Source organism: Equus caballus, chromosome 7 (assembly GCF_041296265.1).
Source record: "Equus caballus isolate H_3958 breed thoroughbred chromosome 7, TB-T2T, whole genome shotgun sequence".
Lineage (NCBI taxonomy): Eukaryota > Metazoa > Chordata > Mammalia > Perissodactyla > Equidae > Equus > Equus caballus.
Window position 1 is genome coordinate 10984839 of NC_091690.1, and position 19868 is coordinate 11004706.

At 34.8% G+C, this 19868-nt stretch overlaps 1 protein-coding gene across 2 annotated transcripts in view; it reads left to right on the plus strand.

Annotated features, from left to right (window-relative positions):
• Positions 1-19868, plus strand: part of CNTN5 (contactin 5) — a 1137031-nt gene that overhangs the window by 897278 nt on the left and 219885 nt on the right. For both annotated transcript variants that reach the window (XM_023644694.2, XM_070272715.1), the window contains 3 exons: positions 3466-3602; positions 5407-5536; positions 8040-8190. In XM_023644694.2, coding sequence (XP_023500462.1) covers positions 3466-3602; positions 5407-5536; positions 8040-8190 — 418 coding nt within the window. The remainder of the gene's footprint in view (positions 1-3465; positions 3603-5406; positions 5537-8039; positions 8191-19868) is intronic.

Below are 19868 nucleotides of genomic sequence, written 5' to 3' on the forward strand. Positions count from 1 at the left end.
CCAGGTTCCAGCTTAGAACTGACAATGACACAGGATTCAACAGCCAACTATAGGATGTTTCCTGTCAGTGAAATATTGAGGCCCTGAACTAAGGCATGGGACGAGAATGGGGTGCAGAGTAGTTAATTCCTATTTACTCATCTTTTGCCACACTTTTAAGAACACTGTTTGATACATCAAAATCCTTGCCATTAGTTCTTATTCTCTATTTTTCTTTCCTTCAAAGTTGTTGTTCTATATTAGGCATGATTTTTAAAGATGTTTTAGCTATTAAAATACACTAAAGCTTTACTATAGGAAATAATATAAAATTGTAGATTCCTAATTAATAATTTCATACACAAAGAAAGTTTTTTCAATCCATTTATTTGGAGAAAATTTCTCACCTTGAGCTCTGTTATTATGAAAATGGTAGCATATATATATTCATAGTTGATACAAAATGACATTCAAGTTAATGAATTGTGAGGGGAAAGTAACCAATGTTTATTATATGCAATCATCGTAGTAGTCCATTGAAATAGGAATTACCATCTACAGCTTACAGGTGAGACTCATTAAAGTTAAATAACTCATTCCTGATCACATACCAGAACAAGGGCATGGTAGTATTGGGATTTGAACCTACAATTACCCCCAACGTTATAATCTTTCCAGTATACCATGTTACCACTTACTGGTCCACAGCTGAGAGTCCTAGTATCGAAAATGATCTATGTGGATAAAATATGTTGACTCTGCAACACTTAAGAGCATAGTAGCAAGGAGGGAGGCTAATAACTATTAGCATTTGTCAACAGAGATTTTCAGATTTCTAATGACAAGAGATAATAAGCAAGAGTTTCCTTATGCACATCTGCTCAGTGTTTTAAAAAATGTAACCTGGAGACTGATCTGAAGCTCAAACGTATTACATAAGTAGTTGCCAATCTACAGTGCATCTGGTGAGAGTGTAACAGCTTCTGGGTTTAAATTGCCATATGTCTATCAGATTTTTCACATCCTACAATAGGTAGCCTGACAAAAGCCAGATAAAAGAAGTTACTAGCTATTTTTTTAAAATTCTGGGCCAGAGTAATAGGCCATTTTTACTTGTAGAATTGTTGGTAGAGTGAATTTGAATAATATTTCAATTGCATATCTGTCTTATCTGCTAAATTTTGAGCTAACAGTAAACAAACATTGTGGCACAATCATCTGTATTCTCAGTGCTAAGCATTGTCCCGATGGTGGTGTCAGTAAATATTTGAAGAAGAAAAGAAAGCAAGAATTATTTCTTTTTAATTTCGTTGATCACTTTGATTCCTATGACAAATTCATTTTGGAATCAGGACTCTAAATTAGGCCAATTTTATAAAGCAATCCAAAATATGTGTGAAGAAGCATTATTTTGGTTTGCAGTTTTTCTGTTTTCAAGATTATGCAATCTGTTTTTATTGTAATAGTTTTTTCTTTCTAATTTTTCATTTTAGTAACTTTTTAAGATCTCCTTTCAACTTATTTTTAACTCCCACAAACTGTATTGCAGTGCTAGCTACAATTCATTAAGAGACATATGAGGGGCCAGCCGGGTGACATAGTGGTTAAGTTCATGTGCTCCACTTCAGCAGCCTGGGGTTTGCAGGTTCAGATCCCAGGTGCAGACCTACACCACTCATCAAGCCATGCTGTTGCCGCAACCCACTTGGAAAATAGAGGAAGACTGGTCCAGATGTTAGCTGAAAGACAATCTTCCTCAAGCAAAAAGAGGAAGATTGTCAATAAGTGTTAGCTCAGGGCCAATCTTTCTCACCAAAAAAAAAAGAGAGAGACATATCAAATAACCAATATCCTATTATCTGTGGTTCTGGGTTGTGTCTAAAGTAAACACATACATATATGATGCGTACCTCCAAAGACACTGATTTCAGAAGTTAGGCACAAAAATCAGAATCAATATTTGAAGCTCATCAAGGTTAAGATTTTTGAATGATAGCTTATAGGCTTGAAGTTGAATCACAGAGTGTATTCAAAGGCCTTCAAATCCTGACCATGCAGTAGATAAATATATATTGGCTGGAAGACCAATGAGCTAGTAAAAACAAAATTCCCATTTAGAAAAAAGTAGAAGGTAAAACACACTAGGAATACAGCAAATGCTTCCAACTCATTTTTTAATCTGCCAGAGTGGGATGGGAGAAATGTGTGCTCTCTGGAGTCAGAAATCTCTGACTTTGAAAGTGGTTTGTATCACTTTAATACCTATGTGACCTTGGGTAAATTTCCTCAAAGTTTCCTGATTCATAAAGTGAAATATGTTTGTTTTCAGGATCAATGTGGCAGGGATTAATTGATAGTATAGCTCAGTGTCTAGGACTAGTATTTAATAAGTGAAAGTTCTTTCTCTCTTGCTCTTTCTCCTCCCTTCTAGACTGGCTTAGGTTTGGACATCTCCTCTCCCTTTAGACCCATGATTCTTATATTCCTGTGCAGTTTCCTTCAGCATATCTTTTCTTTCTGATGCTACCCTTTCCTCTGACATTGACTTTAAATTTCCTCTACCATGGTATAAACTCCTTAAACGTGGGACATACGGGTTCCTGTATCCCTAATAGCCTCTAAGATTGAGCAAGGACAAATAGTATGAGGTGAATGAGTCAATGATTAAAGTCCTCACTAGCACAAAGTAGAGTATTTTTTAGTTTTGTGCCAAAAAAAGTTACTAGAGAGAAATAATTCAGTTCAATATTTTTTTTGCATGTATTGCTTTAATTGTTTCAAACAGAGTATTTTGGACAAAGAGTCACTTGTTTTCGTATTTTTATTTTAAAAATGAGGCAAAGGAGGAAAGACACATTAACTTGTATGTTATAGTTTTCATACAGTTACAACATTGTCTCTTTATTGATATAGGAATATCTCTCTGTTGGAACTTCCAAAGCTTTTTCTTAAATAAATATATTTGAAGAATGCTATTTTGTAAATATAGAAAATACAGAAAAATTTTTCCAAGTGAAATTTGAATTTATAAATTATTATTCTGAAGCCATTCAGGTTCTATTGGGAAAAAAGAAAGAAGAGCAGTTATTCAATAAATGGACATGTTGTATTACTTCAACTTGTGCTAATGCTGCCCTAATACTTGCAAAAAGTGATGCCTCCAAGTACCGGACTTCCTACTAAACAGGTTCCGGTGCCTTGGGGAGAATCTAGCCACTTGCTGTAAAGTGGGTAAAACAATAAGATATACTTCACTTAGCTTACAAAAGTAATTTAAATTATCAAAATATCATCGCTGCTATATTCTTTTTACACAGGAAATAGAGTTCTGTGTGTAATGCAATGCTGTGCCTCTTCCAAACGTCCATAGTTACAAGAATTGATTTAAAACATTTTTAATGTAATAATTATTTCCATATGAATTTCGAAGTTGGTAAAGTGTCTGAGAAATGAAATCGCTCTTCCTTAATGCTTAAACTCTTACAGCTTACCCACACTGGGTAGAAAAACTGAATGATACTCAGTTGGACAGCGGGAGCCCTCTCAGATGGGAATGTAAGGCTACCGGAAAACCCAGACCCACATACCGTTGGCTGAAGAATGGAGTGCCCCTCTTGCCTCAGGTACTGTTGGTGACTATGAGCCTGTTCCAGTGAAATGTTAGCAGGATTTCACACAGGTCAAATTATCCTCCATGAGTCTTATTGAAAGCTATTTCTTACTTATGCCTTATAATATATTTGGAGTAAGAAATATAACAAATATATAACCAAATTTTATTTTTAATTATGTCATTAGCTTTTGAGTAATACATTGTTTCTTTAAATTTTACTCAATCTTATAAAGTCATAGGAAAATATCAATGACTATCATAGACTCATTGCCATTTCTAGCTGGCTTTTAGATATCATTTAGCTTGTTGCTGTCACTTTGCAGATGATGGAGTTAACCCAAGAACTAAAGTGGCTTGCCCAAGATTGCATATCTAGTTAGAGATGACATTGGAATAGAATTCTAGTCTTCTGTGTCCTGGGCAGGTTCTTTCTGTGCCATCTTGCTACCAATAGACTTAAATATCTGTTTGGTAAATCTACTGAGTGTTTTTAAAACAACTTAATGGGTACTGGATCTGAATATAAATCAATTACTATTTAATTTCAGAATAATGGTAATAATTTTAGCTGATTCTTTCCCTTGTTATGGCCTTTGCAAGAAGGAGGGAAGAAGGGAATAGGTCACTATTTATGGCCAAAATGGAGGGGAAGTGTACAAAGTTGAAATTCCAAATACAGGTTCTGCCTAGGTCCTGCCATTCCAATGGGCCTCTTGTCTGTCATTTATCTCTTTGGGCTTCAGTTTGCTCCTTTGTAAAATGAAGAGATTGGATCAGATCATCCCACAGTCCCTTCCAGCTCCAAAATCCCCTTCTCCTAGAACCAGTTAGGCCAAAACAAAATGCACTTACCAAAAAGATGGACACAAATAAAAAGAACAATAGAGCTGAAGGTGAGTGGAATCCTGAGACATTGATGTATTGCCTCTTTCTCTCCAGTTCTCCTGAGACACCAGATAAACCTTGAGAAGGGGCGATGTTGGTCTTATTTTCTACTCCCAGATAAAATAAATTCCATTGGCAGATAATACATCTGCAAAATGAACGGGCTTCTTTTGAAAATGATGTCAAATTATTTGGCGTCTCTACTGATAGATAAAGCACTGCTGGCTAAATTAAAAAAATGATTTGCTTGGCATTAAGTAGACAAGACTCCTGGTGTGTTTAACAACCTTCAAAATTTAAAATTTGTTTTCGAAATGTCCTCTTGGCTGCAGTTGACCTGAATTTTCTGACTTCTATATTAAGTTTTGTCTGATAATGAAGTTTATATTTTCTGAACAATAATTTTATACAGAATCCAGTTGCAGGGCACTTTTTTACGTGTTTTAGTTTTTTGGGAAGTGAGAGAAAATGTAAAGTCCTGACCAGATCAATATAGCAAAGAGATTCTTGTCGTGACCTGGGCTATTTTTAACCTTGATCTCATGTGTCTACAGGCACCACCCTTTCCACCATGTCAACCCCTGCTTCTTCTTTGTAAAATGAATTTAAAGAAAAGTACCATCTGCTGTTCATCCTTCAGAGACTCAACCAGGATACAAACAAAAGTAGCTCAGTTTAAGAACAAAACTAAAACTAAAACTCATAAGTACAGGAAAATATAGTTATAATTTCCTTTCTGACCAAGAACTAATTGTAACTCACAAAAGACATGTTAAAATAATGAACAGTAAATTTGTGTTGCTATGTTGCCAAATAACACTCAACTGCATTAATCGGAGGCATTTTTTTTCTCAGTCTAGGAGAGAGCAACTGCAAAATCTGTATGATTTTTTCATTTTCTATATCTAATTTTTTTTATTCCATTACAGAGTAGGGTTGAGATGGTTAATGGAGTATTGATGATCCACAATGTGAATCAATCAGATGCTGGAATGTATCAGTGTTTGGCTGAAAATAAATATGGAGCCATTTACGCAAGTGCTGAGCTGAAGATTCTAGGTATGCAATTTCTAAGTCAATACATAGGAAAAAGTGTTGTTTCTTTTCATGCTCTAATTCTTACTACACTGAAGTTTTATGATGTGATTGTAAAAACCAATTTTATAGCTGGAAAAGAAATACTATGCCTTGCTGATATACACTTTCTTAAGCTTTAGGGAACAAGTTTACATTGTGTACAGTTTGCCCCATAACATTTTGTGAGGTTTTTTAAACTTTAGTTTTAATCTTAACAGGTTTGTACAATATCTTTTCTATGGCATTAAAAGAAATCATATAAGAAATACATGTTAACTTTCAAAAAGGAATGTCTTGAGGGTAGGGGATCAGAATGTAGATTTCCAGCAGCCTCTCCCTGCTCCTACAGCAATGCTTCATATTTTCCCAAGCAGTTCTTACTTACCAGTGGGCATGTGGCTCCTGCAAAGCAGAACTCCAGGGTAAAGCATCTCCAATCATGGAGCATCAACCATTATCATCCTTACATAAAAAGGAAAGCCTTTCTGAGGCCAGGCCCAGCAGTCTCATAGGGTTACACGCTTGGTAAGAATATCACCAGGACACTGGCACTACTTCACTACTTAAGTACTACAGGAAGGCCAGCCCTGGTGGCCTAATGGTTAAGTTCGGCACTGTCCACTATGGCAGCCCAGGTTCGGTTCCTGCGTGTGGACCTACACTACTAGTCTGTCAGTGGCCATGCTGTGGCAGTGGCTCACGTACAAAACTAGGAAGATTGGCAGTGGATGTTAGCTGAGGGTGAATCTTCATCAGCAAAATAAATAAGTAAATACAACAGGAAAGATTCCATCCACTGGAATAGGGTACCCAGATTGAGCGTATTTGTACCACTGGAGTGGATTTTACTTTTCCTACTATGATGATTTCCTAAACCTTGGGTCTGGGATGTTTGTAATATAAAGAGAGATACTTAAGTGATCTTAACTCATCGTCTCACAAAAGTTGACAAAGGCCCAAGTGTACTTTCTACTCCCCACTTAAGTTCCCAAAGCATGACATTAACAGAAACACCCAAGATCTTAAGAATCTTGGAAGTTACTGAATTATAAATGTTTGCGCTTGAAACGTCTCCACGTTAGAACAAATCCGTCCAAAATAGATAACAGGAGTCCATGTTTCAATTGCCTAAAGCCTAACCAATCAATTATTACTGTACTTGTTTGTCAGCTCACATGCCAACATTTCTGAATTAACAAGCTGATTCAGCCTTCACCCAGTTGATGGTTAACCAGAAACACTATCAAAGGTGTCCTTTTCTCATTCAGTACACAGATTTTCAAAAGTACCTCTTGTAAGGTTTATTCCCAGTAGGCAACCAAAATTGTTGCCTGTAGTCGCCACAAAAGTTTCCTTAGGGGCTGGCCTGGTGCTGTAGTGGTTAAGTTGGAGCGCTCTGCTTCTGTGGCCTGGGATTCACAGGTTCAGATCCTGGGTGCGGACCTACACACTGCTCATCAAGCCATGCTGTGGCGGTGTCCCACATGCAAAAAGAATAGAGCAAGACTGGTGCATATGCTAGCTCAGAGCCAATCTCCTTCAACCCCAAAAAATAAATAAATAAATTTTTTTTTAAATTCCTTCACTTTTCTTTCAGTTTCTTAACCTGTTTCATTTGTGTACATATCTGTTTTATGTTGCATACATATCTTTTAGCATTGTTTGTGCCATGCATTATACTGCTATATTATGGATATAAAATACTTATGAAATATCCATGAAATTGTCACTTTGATATAAATGAATGTCTCAGATACAGTAGACTTGTAGACATATCTTTCAAGTTCTCTTTTACATTCAAAAGTGTCTTTTTTTTTCTTTAACTTGTAATAATCTCTGTGTCATGTGTTCTTTTAGTTCGGTGTCCTCAACCTCAGCCACCCACTGAAATTACTTGGGAAGCTTAAATCAAAAGTATCTTTGTAAAAATCTAGTAAACACAATATTAATACTAATGAATAATCAGACTAGGTGAATAATTACAACCAATTAAATAAAAATTTTAATTGAAACTTAAATCATTCAATCTCTTAAAAGTATATTTCTTTGAAAATTATATTCAACTTTGTATAATATTAAAGTAAAATATACATTAATTCAAGACTTATAAAAGAAATGGATGATGCAGGATTGCCTTCTCCACAGGTAATCTCCAGTTTTCCAAAGGAAGCCCAAAATAGAATCCCTTGGCCAGCCTCTTCACTGTTTATGCAAACTGCTCATTAGTATTTCACAGTTAAGGTTGATAATCATAATTAAATCATGTCATTTTTTAAAGTAGGCTTTGTCTGTGAGCCCACATTGTATGAAACCATTACCTGCTAATGTAAGGACTAGCTGTAAGATATGTATTAATCAAAAATAAATTAAATTCTGAGTCCATGCCTTTTACATGTGTACCTATTCTATGATTTTTAATAGAAATGTATCCCATTAGAGGTCATTGTCATTGCTTCTGGTAGAACTAACATTTTCTTTTTCATAGCTTCAGCTCCCACTTTTGCACTGAATCATCTAAAGAAAACAATAATTGTTACCAAAGGCCAAGAAGTCACCATGGAGTGCAAGCCCCAAGGCTCTCCAAAACCAACCATCTCTTGGAAGAAGGGAGACAAAGCAGTTAGAGAGAACAAAAGGTTAGAAGTCTATTTCATATTTCAAATTCTTAAGATCAGACTTTTTTGAAGTTACAGGTGATACAAAGTATACATGAAAGAGTCTTGCAATAATTGTGAGACATATTTCATGAACTAAGTGAAATATGGTTTTGTCTATCTAGTGATTAAAAAAGAACCCAAAGATCTACTTCACTATAATCAGACTTCTTTGCCTCCATGGTGTTTCACCACTAATTGGGAATTTCAGCAGATTATGAAGAAAGCAAATACTTTCATTAAGCTAGTTATTTTTGGTTATCATTTTGGGTCTGTAGCTTCGGGGATCCACAAGTTATCTACGATAATTTTTAGGGGTTGTATTCTCATTTCAATATTAATATTAAAAATAATAGAAACATATTCTGGATCTTCTGGATGATCACTTTATGATGGAATATTTCCAAGTGAAATTTATGCCTATGTTTGCCTTTATGTTTTCAATCATGTTGATGCAAAATAATATAAGATTACTTTGATTGGCACAGGCAAATGAGAAATGTGCAAAGGAATATTTAACGTGTAAAGATTTGTCTTTGGTAAGTAAAGCCAAAGGACACCACAGGAGTACAAATTGGGAAAAACAATAAGAGAATTAATCATCACATGACAGTCTTGTATGCCAGGTTCAAAAGTTCCATGCTCTATCAATCATTACCATATTGGTGTTGCACATGGTGATTCAGCTTTGACAAAATATTATCCTCCATTATGTTAAAATAATGTTGCAGATGTTGTTTCAGAGTTTTGGTTTTCATTTGATCTAAAGGGATAAGGACTTTATGCCTTGTTCTATGTTTGTCCAGATCTAAGTAACCATAGAGTTGAAATAATTTAAGTCAGCATTAGGGGTCTATTTGAATATTTCTTTAAGTAATTTTGGAATATTTTGAAATATTTGAAAAATTTCTTTAGAATATTTTTGTTTCCCATTCGAATCTGAGAAACACTGATTTAAATTGCCTGTCTTAGGTGAAATAAGTTGTGGAATGATTAGGTTCAGTTTAGGGCCAAGGATCTATGCCGCCTGGAAAAGGTGATCACTGGGAATTGACATGGGTCATACTGGACATCTTGTTTTGAAAGAAAATTTGTCTTTGTTATAGGGGGTGTGTGGGGAGCTGGGAAAGATCACAAACTGCAAGATAAGTATTCCATATGGTTGAATTGCGTATGGGTGAATTGAATTTTTTTGGATTGTTGCTCAAGGAAATATGAAAAAAAAACACCTGACACAAACCTTATTAAAGCAGAAGAAAATCATTTCTTGTATAGTAAGAACAAATAATTTACATTGCTTGGTTATCATCTTTTCTGAATGTATTAAAAATTTGTATACTATCATTACTTTGTTTTATGTTTGTCAATGACACATGAGCCTTCTTCTATTTATTTTAGTTCATGTAGAATGTTCTTCATCAACTATTCATAGGCATCACATGGAGTTTTAAAGACTTAGGTGGCATTTCTTTTGTCAAAGCAAAAGTATTGAGAGAGGAACAGGAATGTGAGTTTTCTATTGAGCAAATATAAGCATAGTAAACTTTTCTGTTTTCCAGAAGTTTAAAAATACAGTTTGTGAATTGTTCAGTTTTCTTGCTCCCCTTTCTCTTCCCCGCTAACCCTCAGCTTAGTGAGATAATACACTGACCTCATACTCAGATTACTTAGCTTTTCCAGATGTCAATACCTCTGGACAAAGTTCTCTTCAAAGAGGAGGCTGAAATGTATTTTTATTTATTCAGGTAAAAGCAAGACTTGGACACATTTACTTAGCATTTTGCCTACCCTGGTCTACATATTTTGGTCTGTAAACTATTTTAATGTAACAACAAAGCCAAAAGGTGTAGTGCACTTTTACTTTTAAAATCAACAGGCATACTTGCAAAATACCATTATTACTGATGTACAATCTGATACCACATTGGCCAGTCCCAGGTTTCACGAAGAATATAATCTAGCTGTATATAAAAAACACAAACATTCAAATATTAAAATAAGAAACTAAGATTTAAATAACAATAGGAAGAATTCCACGAAGCAGTACAAGACAGAGATATTTAGAAAACTATATTCTAAATATATGAATGGAGACTTGAAATTTAGATTATCAAATGTATATATAATACATTCTTTAAAATAGTATCTCAGTTATATATGACAACTTATTTTCTAACAGATATTTTAGATTACTTCCCTCTATTTTTAAAGCACACCAACTATTTGATAAGAGTTGTAAATATAAATTTAAGTGGAAATGGAGGTGTTAGAAAACTGTTAAGGCTTTGAAATGTTTGTGTCATATATTTCACCTTGGGACTACAGATTCAAGTCATGGTTTATTTTATTGGCCTATAAATATATTCACCATTCATGTGATCTACATCAAATATGTTCCCCACTCATCCAAACTACAACTGGGGAAAAAAAGTTAAATGAATTAGCTTTGGCCTTTATTCATAATTTTCGTAGTTATTTGGGTTCATTCCAAATTAAAGATTGGAAGAGCAAATGATGGTTTCCTGTATAGGCAAATAAAGACTAGTATTTATTATACTGGAGAAAAAGAGTTAAAGTAATAATGCATTATAAGAGAAACATTTAAATGAGAGAAGTATAGCAATTTCAAAGTATAAAATTATGTCCAGAGCAATGACATAAAACTTTAAGGAAAGATTTTGATTGCAGAAAAAAGTCATCTGTTAATCTGAAAACATGTCAGAAACTCAAAAAGTTGAATTTGAATCTAGAGTTAACTGTAAGTTAACTCTAAACTCTAAATGCAATGTCATAATAACTGAAGTTTAATTGTCAATCACATTTTATCAACAGAGGGCCAAATAACTCATTGACTTGTCTTTTTCTGCTAAATTTTGATTGAATCTTCCAGGTTCTGTTTTGTTTTGTTTTTTGGGGGAAGGAGGTCTTCAAAACACAGCGTTCTTTTTTTTTTTTTTTTTTGCATTCGTCTGTTTCACTAAAGAAATAGGTAAATCATTATCCTAAATTTTAAAGTTCAATAAGTAATGACCAGAACATAGTATGACTTTTGGAAGAAATCTGATTAATAAACAAGTTGCCTGCTTATATGTTGCAAAATATCTCATTTATTTGGCCCTAAATTATAAACATAAAGTATATAAGAAAATGGATTGTATTAGAGTGTGTGAGTTGTTTATAGTTTTTTGTTGTTTATATCAAAGAATGAATTGTTCATATCACAAATGTTCCGTATGAACTGCTGCTCACACAGTAAATCATGTTATTGCTAATAATGATGATGACTGATTATAAGTCTATAGAATTTGTAATTTACAAAGCACTGTAACACTGTGAGTAACAGTATAACCCACTGTATAAAACAGGACTTAGTTGCTCTGCTTATCCTGCAGACTATAAGGTTTCAACAAGTTACTTAATTTATATCCCCTCTTATGAAATTTGAATCCAAAAGAGTAACCTATTGAGTTGTGAGAATTGAATGACATTTTGTATGTAAAATACACTGGCTGATATAGGGCATTTAATAAGTGTTCAGTGAATATTGTTTGTGATGATGATGCTACTGCTGACAATGTTAATAGGGGAGGTGATGATGATGGTATCCTTTGGACCTTTGAATCTTTGAATACTGGCATCAATTTTTTTTTATTATTAGTTCTGGAAATTTTTACCACTCCCTTTTTCTTTCGCCAGTGGTTAAGGGAAAGAGTACTTAAGAATTAAGTTATTATCTGAGATCAAAGGAGTCTTTAGGTCTTCCGTGTGATAAATTTGTTATTCATTAATCTATGCCCCTAAATTGATGTTCTTTGTCCATTTGAGCCCCAAATCTCCAGTTCTCATCATCTATTCCTGGCATGGCCATTCTCACCAACCTAGCTACTTCTAGTTCAGTGTCTTTGGGATAGTTTCTGTACTAGCAGGCTGAATATTTACTTGCTCCATGATCAGCATTATAGGCCATGTGCAAATAGGTCAATATATGTGACGAGTTAATGGAAATAGAGAAGAAGGCTTTCCAAAAATTTTCATACTGTTTTTTTCAAGGAATCTCCAGGTTTTGCCCCATCACTTTTAAAGATTATCAGTACATATGCATTTAGGTTCCTTTATCAATCATGTCCATTTTCATACTAAAACTAATAAGCTCCAGGAGTACTAAGGCATAAAAGGTTCCATGGGGATTTTCTCCTCTAGCATACTTTCATTCAGAATGTTCTGCTCATCAAACTCATATTGGATTTTCACTTCAGCTCATTATTTCCATTACTTGGCCATTAACTTTTGTTAAAATATAATCACCCAGAAGCACTCCAGCAGCGCACAAATATTAAGCCTTGATTATTACATCTTCAATTTCCTGTACTTTTTGTGGACAAAGACAATCTTGGCTAAAATAAAGAATCCTGGTTTTTAGTAAAGGCAGAGTTTATTTTGTTTCCTTTCCATCTGTACATATATAAAATGTTATTGAACCCCATAGAATATGCCATTTATGTTTTTAAATTATTCACAATTATTGAAATTTCAAACTACTTTAATTACCAGTTTTCATTTTTAGACAGAGGGGGGTACCATTTACAGAGATAATGGACTGTAATTCAAATGGTTGCTGAAGAAATCCTGCATCCAAAAAAATAAAAATTATCCTATGGAGGGGCAGTGTTATAGTGTAATTTTTCTTTTATGAGACTGTAATCTAAGCAAAGACTTGTCCAAAACCCCTCGTAATACAACCCTGCTCACCAAAGGAACTTCAGAGCAGCAAAATTTTCAACTTACTTATTTAACACGCATGGAAAATTGCACTTGAAGTACCCATTAGTTGACTTCTAGTGGGAATTCATGTTGTGTTTATTAGGCAACAATGATCAGGCTCGCATACTGAGTCACAGACATATGGAAAAATATATTCTTAGTGCAAGCCCTAAAGGACGCACTTACTGAGGGGAAAATGGAGTCTTCTTACTTTTTCTAAGAAAGAAGAAGAATTCATGAATATAATTAGGGTCTAGTTTCTGTCCCTTTGTTTCCACCTACATGCTGTGTTTGCTAATGAACAAGCTGTTTTGTTGTTTCCTCTTTGACAATGTCTTTTACATATTAAGAACATAAAACAATGTAGACCCTAGGTATCTTGGTTTTTTTTCAGTGTCTAAGAAATTGTATGAGAGAAAATGAGCATTCATATATCAAGAATATATCAGTTGACTTCCTTTGTAAATTAGAATCTATGCTTTCAAAGGACATAAGATAATCAAAATGACTATTTATCTAAGGGAAGAGAAGCTTGATAGCTGATTTCATAAGATTTAATACCTATGAACTGCTTACAATATACAATGTTTTATCTCCCAAGGATGTTGACTTGCTGTTCCATAGGTCCACCGAGCTTAAGGGGATGATGAGCAAATGGCCTTACATTGACTATCATGAAGTTAGGATGCTGACTTCCCCATTTCAATGAAAACCAACTGCACAAGCCTCTGCCGGCTTAACCTTCACCACATTCCCTTTAAAATACTAGTGAAAACACAAAATGGGAGACAAAATAAATGCAGTCACAGCAGCAATGGAAATTACAAATATAGAGGAACATTCTTGGTCTCTAGGAAGAATCGCCTCTTCAAATAAAAATGGGGTCAATTCGGGGCTGGCCCCATGGCCGAATGGTTAAGTTTGCGTGCTCCGCTGCAGGCGGCCCAGTGTTTCGTTGGTTTGAATCCTGGGCGCGGACATGGCACTGCTCATCAAACCACGCTGAGGCAGCGTCCCACATGCCACAACTAGAAGGACCCACAACGAAGAATATACAACTATGTACCAGGGGGCTTTGGGGAGAAAAAGGAAAAAAATAAAATCTTTAAAAAAAAAAAAAAAAATGGGGTCAATTCACAAATGATCAATGGCTTATTCAAGCCTAGGCCTCTGAAACTCCACAAAGTCAGTAGAGGAAGCCAATAGGAGTAATCTTCCACTAACCTCTACCTTTATGTCCATAACTGCTAAATTCAGTAACTGAGCCTTACTACAGAGGTCGCATTGAAAACTTTTGCTACACGGAAGCCACTCTTTAAAGTGATAAGATGTTACTATCCCTACTTGACCTCATCAACACTGATCCAAAATAAATTTGGAGATTATGAATCCAGCAATAAGATGAAAGAAGACACAAATCCCAGGATTTGAAGCAATTCATAAATAAAAAATAATGTCAATAAATTGTGATATAAAGGAAGAATATAGAAATCCATGGATTCTGGAAATTATGTAATTCTATGTATTGCCTCCAGCAAAAGAAGGAATACAGACTGTTTCAAACTTCCCAGGAGTCACTTTGCCTCTATGTAGTCAGAAGCATGAGAAGATGGGAATCAACAAACATTTTGCCTCAGTCTAGTTGAGTTGCAGTAGAGCCCTAGTAGAGTCTGGACATTCGCCATGGGTTTGTGCACCTGACTACTGTCAAGGTTAATGTCTGAGAAAGTAACTCTGGGTCACTGACAGAAATAGCACAAGGACACAAAGACCACTAAGAACATTACCAATAGATAACAGCAGGCCTGATTCACAGAACATGGGAACACAAATGAGTGTAAAGCACAGAGACCCATTAAGCATAAAAACTAAATAATAGTCATAAATATGGTAACAAGACAAGCAAATGTAAAAAGGATAGCTGCCAAGAATAGATGCAACATAAATAATAATTATATATACATATATATGTAATATATATGCATTCATATGTATGTGTGTATATCAATAAATAAAAAATATTTTGGAGTACCCAAAATGTTCACAGGTTATCTCTAAGAGGTCGATTATGGATAATTTTAATTTTGTGCTTTTCTGTAGTTTACAAAATGTATGTAATTATTATATATTCTGTTTATAATCAGTAAGGAAAGTTAAAGTAAATACTAAAAATTTGTAGGAGGAACTTTCTTAAGACAAAATTGCATATATTTGTAATCATATAACTCAAATAATTTAGATTTGACCTGATGTATAAAAAGGTAAGAACACTCCCATCCATCCTGCTATAGTTTTTACATCTTTAAGGAGGGAAACTACTTGGTTTTGAAAACAATTCAAATTGCTTGCCCTAGTCCTTTAGAGATGTATTACAGAAAAACTGATGTGATTTGCCCTAGAGATTCAGTTTTAATTCTCTGTAAATAGGGTTCCACCATCCTTTCAATCAACAGGCCAATTGAGCAAACCTTCACTCAGCAGCAAATTAGATTTTCAAACTAATTTAAGCATATGGTTAACCATTCTTCCTTCAGTTTTCTTTTCTTTCTTTCTTTTTTTTTCTTTTTTTTTGCCAATGCCTGAGATTAGACACTTAAAATCTCTGGAGTAGCAAATACCCTAAATTGTGCTTTTAATTTCCCTCCATTCTCCCTCCTCATATAAACCATGTTTCCCCCATAACCAGAGGAACCTTTCCAAAGCACAACTTGTGACTATGCTATGCCCCTGCTGAAACTACTGATCTGAATCTTCTATTGAATACAACCATAATTCATGAGTATATTTGAGGTCCTCCATAATTTTTCTGCATTCATTCATTAATCCATCTAACAAATATTAAGTTGAATTATATGAAATGCCGTTTTTGTCTGTTAAAAACGAGAGAACACAAAGAGTTTTATACAGTTCTATCTCATATTTGTAAGTGCCTATTTGCTATAATGCTTGCTTCCAGGAGTGGAGCTGTGAATAAAACATACAGGGTACCTGCCAACATGGAGTTCAGAGTCTACACCTGCCTCGTTACCTCTTCAGCTATCTTTCTCTCTCCATGTGTCTCTACCCATTTCTGCCCTGTTCCCCCAAAAAACTCTCCAAAGTATTCTAACTTCAAACCATACTGGACACTGACAATTACCCAAGACAGGCTCTTCATTTTCTCACCTTCTAACCTTTATTCAAACTTTCCCCTTCTCTCTCCTTCCCGTCCTTGTAGCATGCTCATCAAACTCAATACCATTTGAAATGCTAACTCAAACGAAAGGACTCTCTTCTTCTGCCTTCTCACCATTGGAAATGCTTAAGGAGCTATAGTTAGTGGAAAATGAGATAAATGATTTAAGTCAACTTCTAACTTTTAATTTAGTTCTCAGTATGTGCCAACTTATAACCCTCTAATTTAGATATTGTCACCTCTGATATACAAGTTTAAAATTTAAACAAGAGATTAAGTGACTTGCTCAAGGTCATCCATCACAAAGCTGAGCTTTAAAACCAAGTCTGATGCTAGTCAATGATTCTATGACAATATTAACCATCAAGTTGTTTAGCAGTGGTGTTGTATTTCAATCTACATGGACAATAGTGATGGAATTCCTTCTTAGTATCTATGATGTTTCTGATAAGGATTCCAGCTTCCTAATCTATATTCAAAAGCTGCATGACCAATTTCATAGGCAGTTTTCAGACACACACACACACACACTCCTCACACATGTTCAGAAAATCCTCCAAATAAAGAACATCATTTGAATCGAATTTTCCTTCCAATAGAAGCCATGGGCCAAACTGAAAACTAACAGACACAGTAACCAAAATTTCATCTTGCCTTTATTTTTCTCTTTCTCCATCTTACTTTATTGTAAACTAGATCATGTTGGTATTGATTGGCAATCCAATTATAAAAAATATTTATTGTTTTTTCCTTTCAGTGACACAGTGATAGATTGATCAAATGTTACAGACAAAATAATTTTAAATATGACATTATCGTGATGCTTCTGGGCTGTGCTTTAATATTTTTTCCATTGTAGATCTACACTTTTTCTTTTTTTGGTGAGGAAGATTGGCCCTGAGCTAACATCTGTACCAATCTTCCTGTTTTTTGTATGTGGGATGCTGCCACAGCATGGTTTGATAAGTAGTGTGTAGGTCCACGCCCAGGATCTGAACCCGTGAACCCCATGCCGCCGAAGTGGAGTGCAAAAACTTAACCACCATGCCACCAGGCTGGCTCCTACACTAGTTTGAGGGATATTTAATGTTTCTAAATTGGTCTTTCTCAGACAAGAAATAATCCAAAATAACTCAAATTTATTGAGTAATAATGTGCTTGCACCATGCCAAATGGTTGAATGGAGATGGAATAACAAAAGAATTCTCACATTTTCAAATGATTCCATTTTCAACAGTATGTTTAGAAAATACAGCAATGATCACAAATCTTCAAATTAATTTAAACACAGAATATGTGTGTGTAAGAAAGCTTCAAATTATTTATTCCTGGTATTTCCCAAATTTAAGGTAACAGAAAATCTAAATGTTCGTCTTCAAAGGTCTTCAAACTTTTTTCCTGATCTCATTACCAGTTTTTCTTGTTTCTACTTTTCTTTTTAAGTGTTAAATGTAACAAAACAAGCCTCAACTCCCAAGAGAGAGAACACTGAGGAAGTCAGTTAATTTAAGCTGTAAATGACAACAAAATAATTCTGGCTCCATTGTGCTAGGAACACCTCCAGTTTGTGGCATTACCTCGCTGGCTAATTACCAGTTTAGCAAACAGTTCATAAATTCTACTTCCAACTATGGTTCGTTTACCCCAGTTACTATAAATTGCTACACAAGTTTCCTGGTTCTGCTCTCCATATAGGCATCACTTGAAGAAGCCATTAATTGCTTAAAGGCTTTTCTTTTCCGAAAGCCCCCCAGACTACAACTTTCAGTTTAATTTGTCCTTAATACAAACATCTAAAATACTTGGGAATTCAAGCATCTAAGTACATGCTACTGACTGATCCTACTACCTCCCCAAGTGACTCTTCAGTGAATATAAAATAGTGAAGAGAGAGGATTCTGAGGATGTTTAGAAAAAAGTGTTTTACGACAGAGATTTTTAGTTTCCTCAGAGCGTTACACTTCTTTTCAGTTTTTGCATAAAGTCACGATCTAATTTAACTATGGTTTATTCATAATGGGAATTAGAGGACTGGTTACAAATTAGAGCATAGCTCTGGGAACCTTGATGACAATGAAATCAACCTGCAGATCAGTTCCATAAAAGATAACCTAAACCAATTTTATCATTAGCATGCTTACTTCTCTTTGCTTCAATAACAGTTATTTATGAAAAGATAGGTAGATAGATAGATATAAAAATAGAAGATGACCACTATGTTCTTAGTTGTATCTGGAGGTTTCAGGGTACCAATTTATTTTTGCCTCTCTCTCTTTCCAGTTGTAAATGGTAACTCCACTTCTCCTTTCCCTAATTCTATATCACCTAGACACTGTTTTCTTCAATTTATTTCAGTGGAAACAAAATTTTACTCACGTTACTGAATGTAAGACACTATGCTAGTTCATACCAAGACAAGTAAAAGAGAATCCCCTCCCCTTGGGAGACACCTGTCTAACGGGCAATAAAACTAATGCATAGATAACTATAATACAGAATATTTAAGTTATACTAACATGGGGTTATTAACACAGGATACTTAATAGATGTTATTCAGGTATTATTAACAGGATAATTAAGATAACAATAAAATAACTACCTTTAACTGAGAACCAGCTGTTTTATATATATGAATTACCCTATTTCAATCCTCAGAGTAAGATAATATTCTAAGAAAGGTATAATCCTCTTTGCTTTAAGTAAGGTAATTGAGTTACGGAGAGATTGTCTAAGATCACACACATACATAGCAAATTACAGGACAGAAAGAGTTCTTGATCTATTCCACCATACAAATAGCTTGGAGAGGTCAGAAAAGGAGAAAATAAAATCCGGATGGAAGACGAGGGAAAACTTCTTGGATGAACCACCATTTGAAATGGCCCTTGAAGTGGATTTTGACAAAGTATTTTAGAAAGAGAGCAGAATTTGCACAAGCACAGTCATGAATCCAGGGCACTTTTGTGAAAAGTAAATACAGCTGTTTGGCCACATTATAGGTTATGTGTAGAAATAGAAATAAGCTGGAAAGATTGAATATCTGATGATAAATTGAGGAGAACTTGGAAAGACAGATTGAGTTTATGCTTAATTTATAGCCAAAGGGTGGTCTTTGAAAGACTTAATTCACATTTATTTGGGGGCATCTACTTTTATTACATAATTTTAAAAACTATATTTAAGTTTTCTGTAACAGAAAAATGAATGTTAAATATTACACCAATCTTCCCAAAAGAAAAAAGTTAAAATGGTGGTTTAAATGTATGTATATAAATAAACATTATTTAAATTTCTTGATTTTACCAATGAGCTGGCGAGGAAGTCAGCAAGAAATGGTAAAGCCAAAATCTGAGCTTTGTTTACTCTGGTGGTAAAACCACATGCAGAAACTGGTTTTTACCTCAATGGCATTTACTGACATTGAGTACTGGTTTTTACATGTTTCTGGGCAGAAGAGGAAGAAAATAAAGCCCAAAGCCTGCCCCCTATAAGACTGGGTCCATACATGGCTACCACTGCAACATACCAGTTGAACTTGATATAAATCAACCCACTCAGAAAGCCATAAGGAAAATTATCAATCTTGGGTCTTAGTTCTGAATGCAGAGGGGAAATCTTCCACTTAGGTTTTGTAATTAAGGGCCAGCAACCCTAGCTTATACCAGATGGGTGACCTGAAAAGTTCAGTGTAAGAGTTTAGTTAAGGTAGTCCCCAACAGGAAGT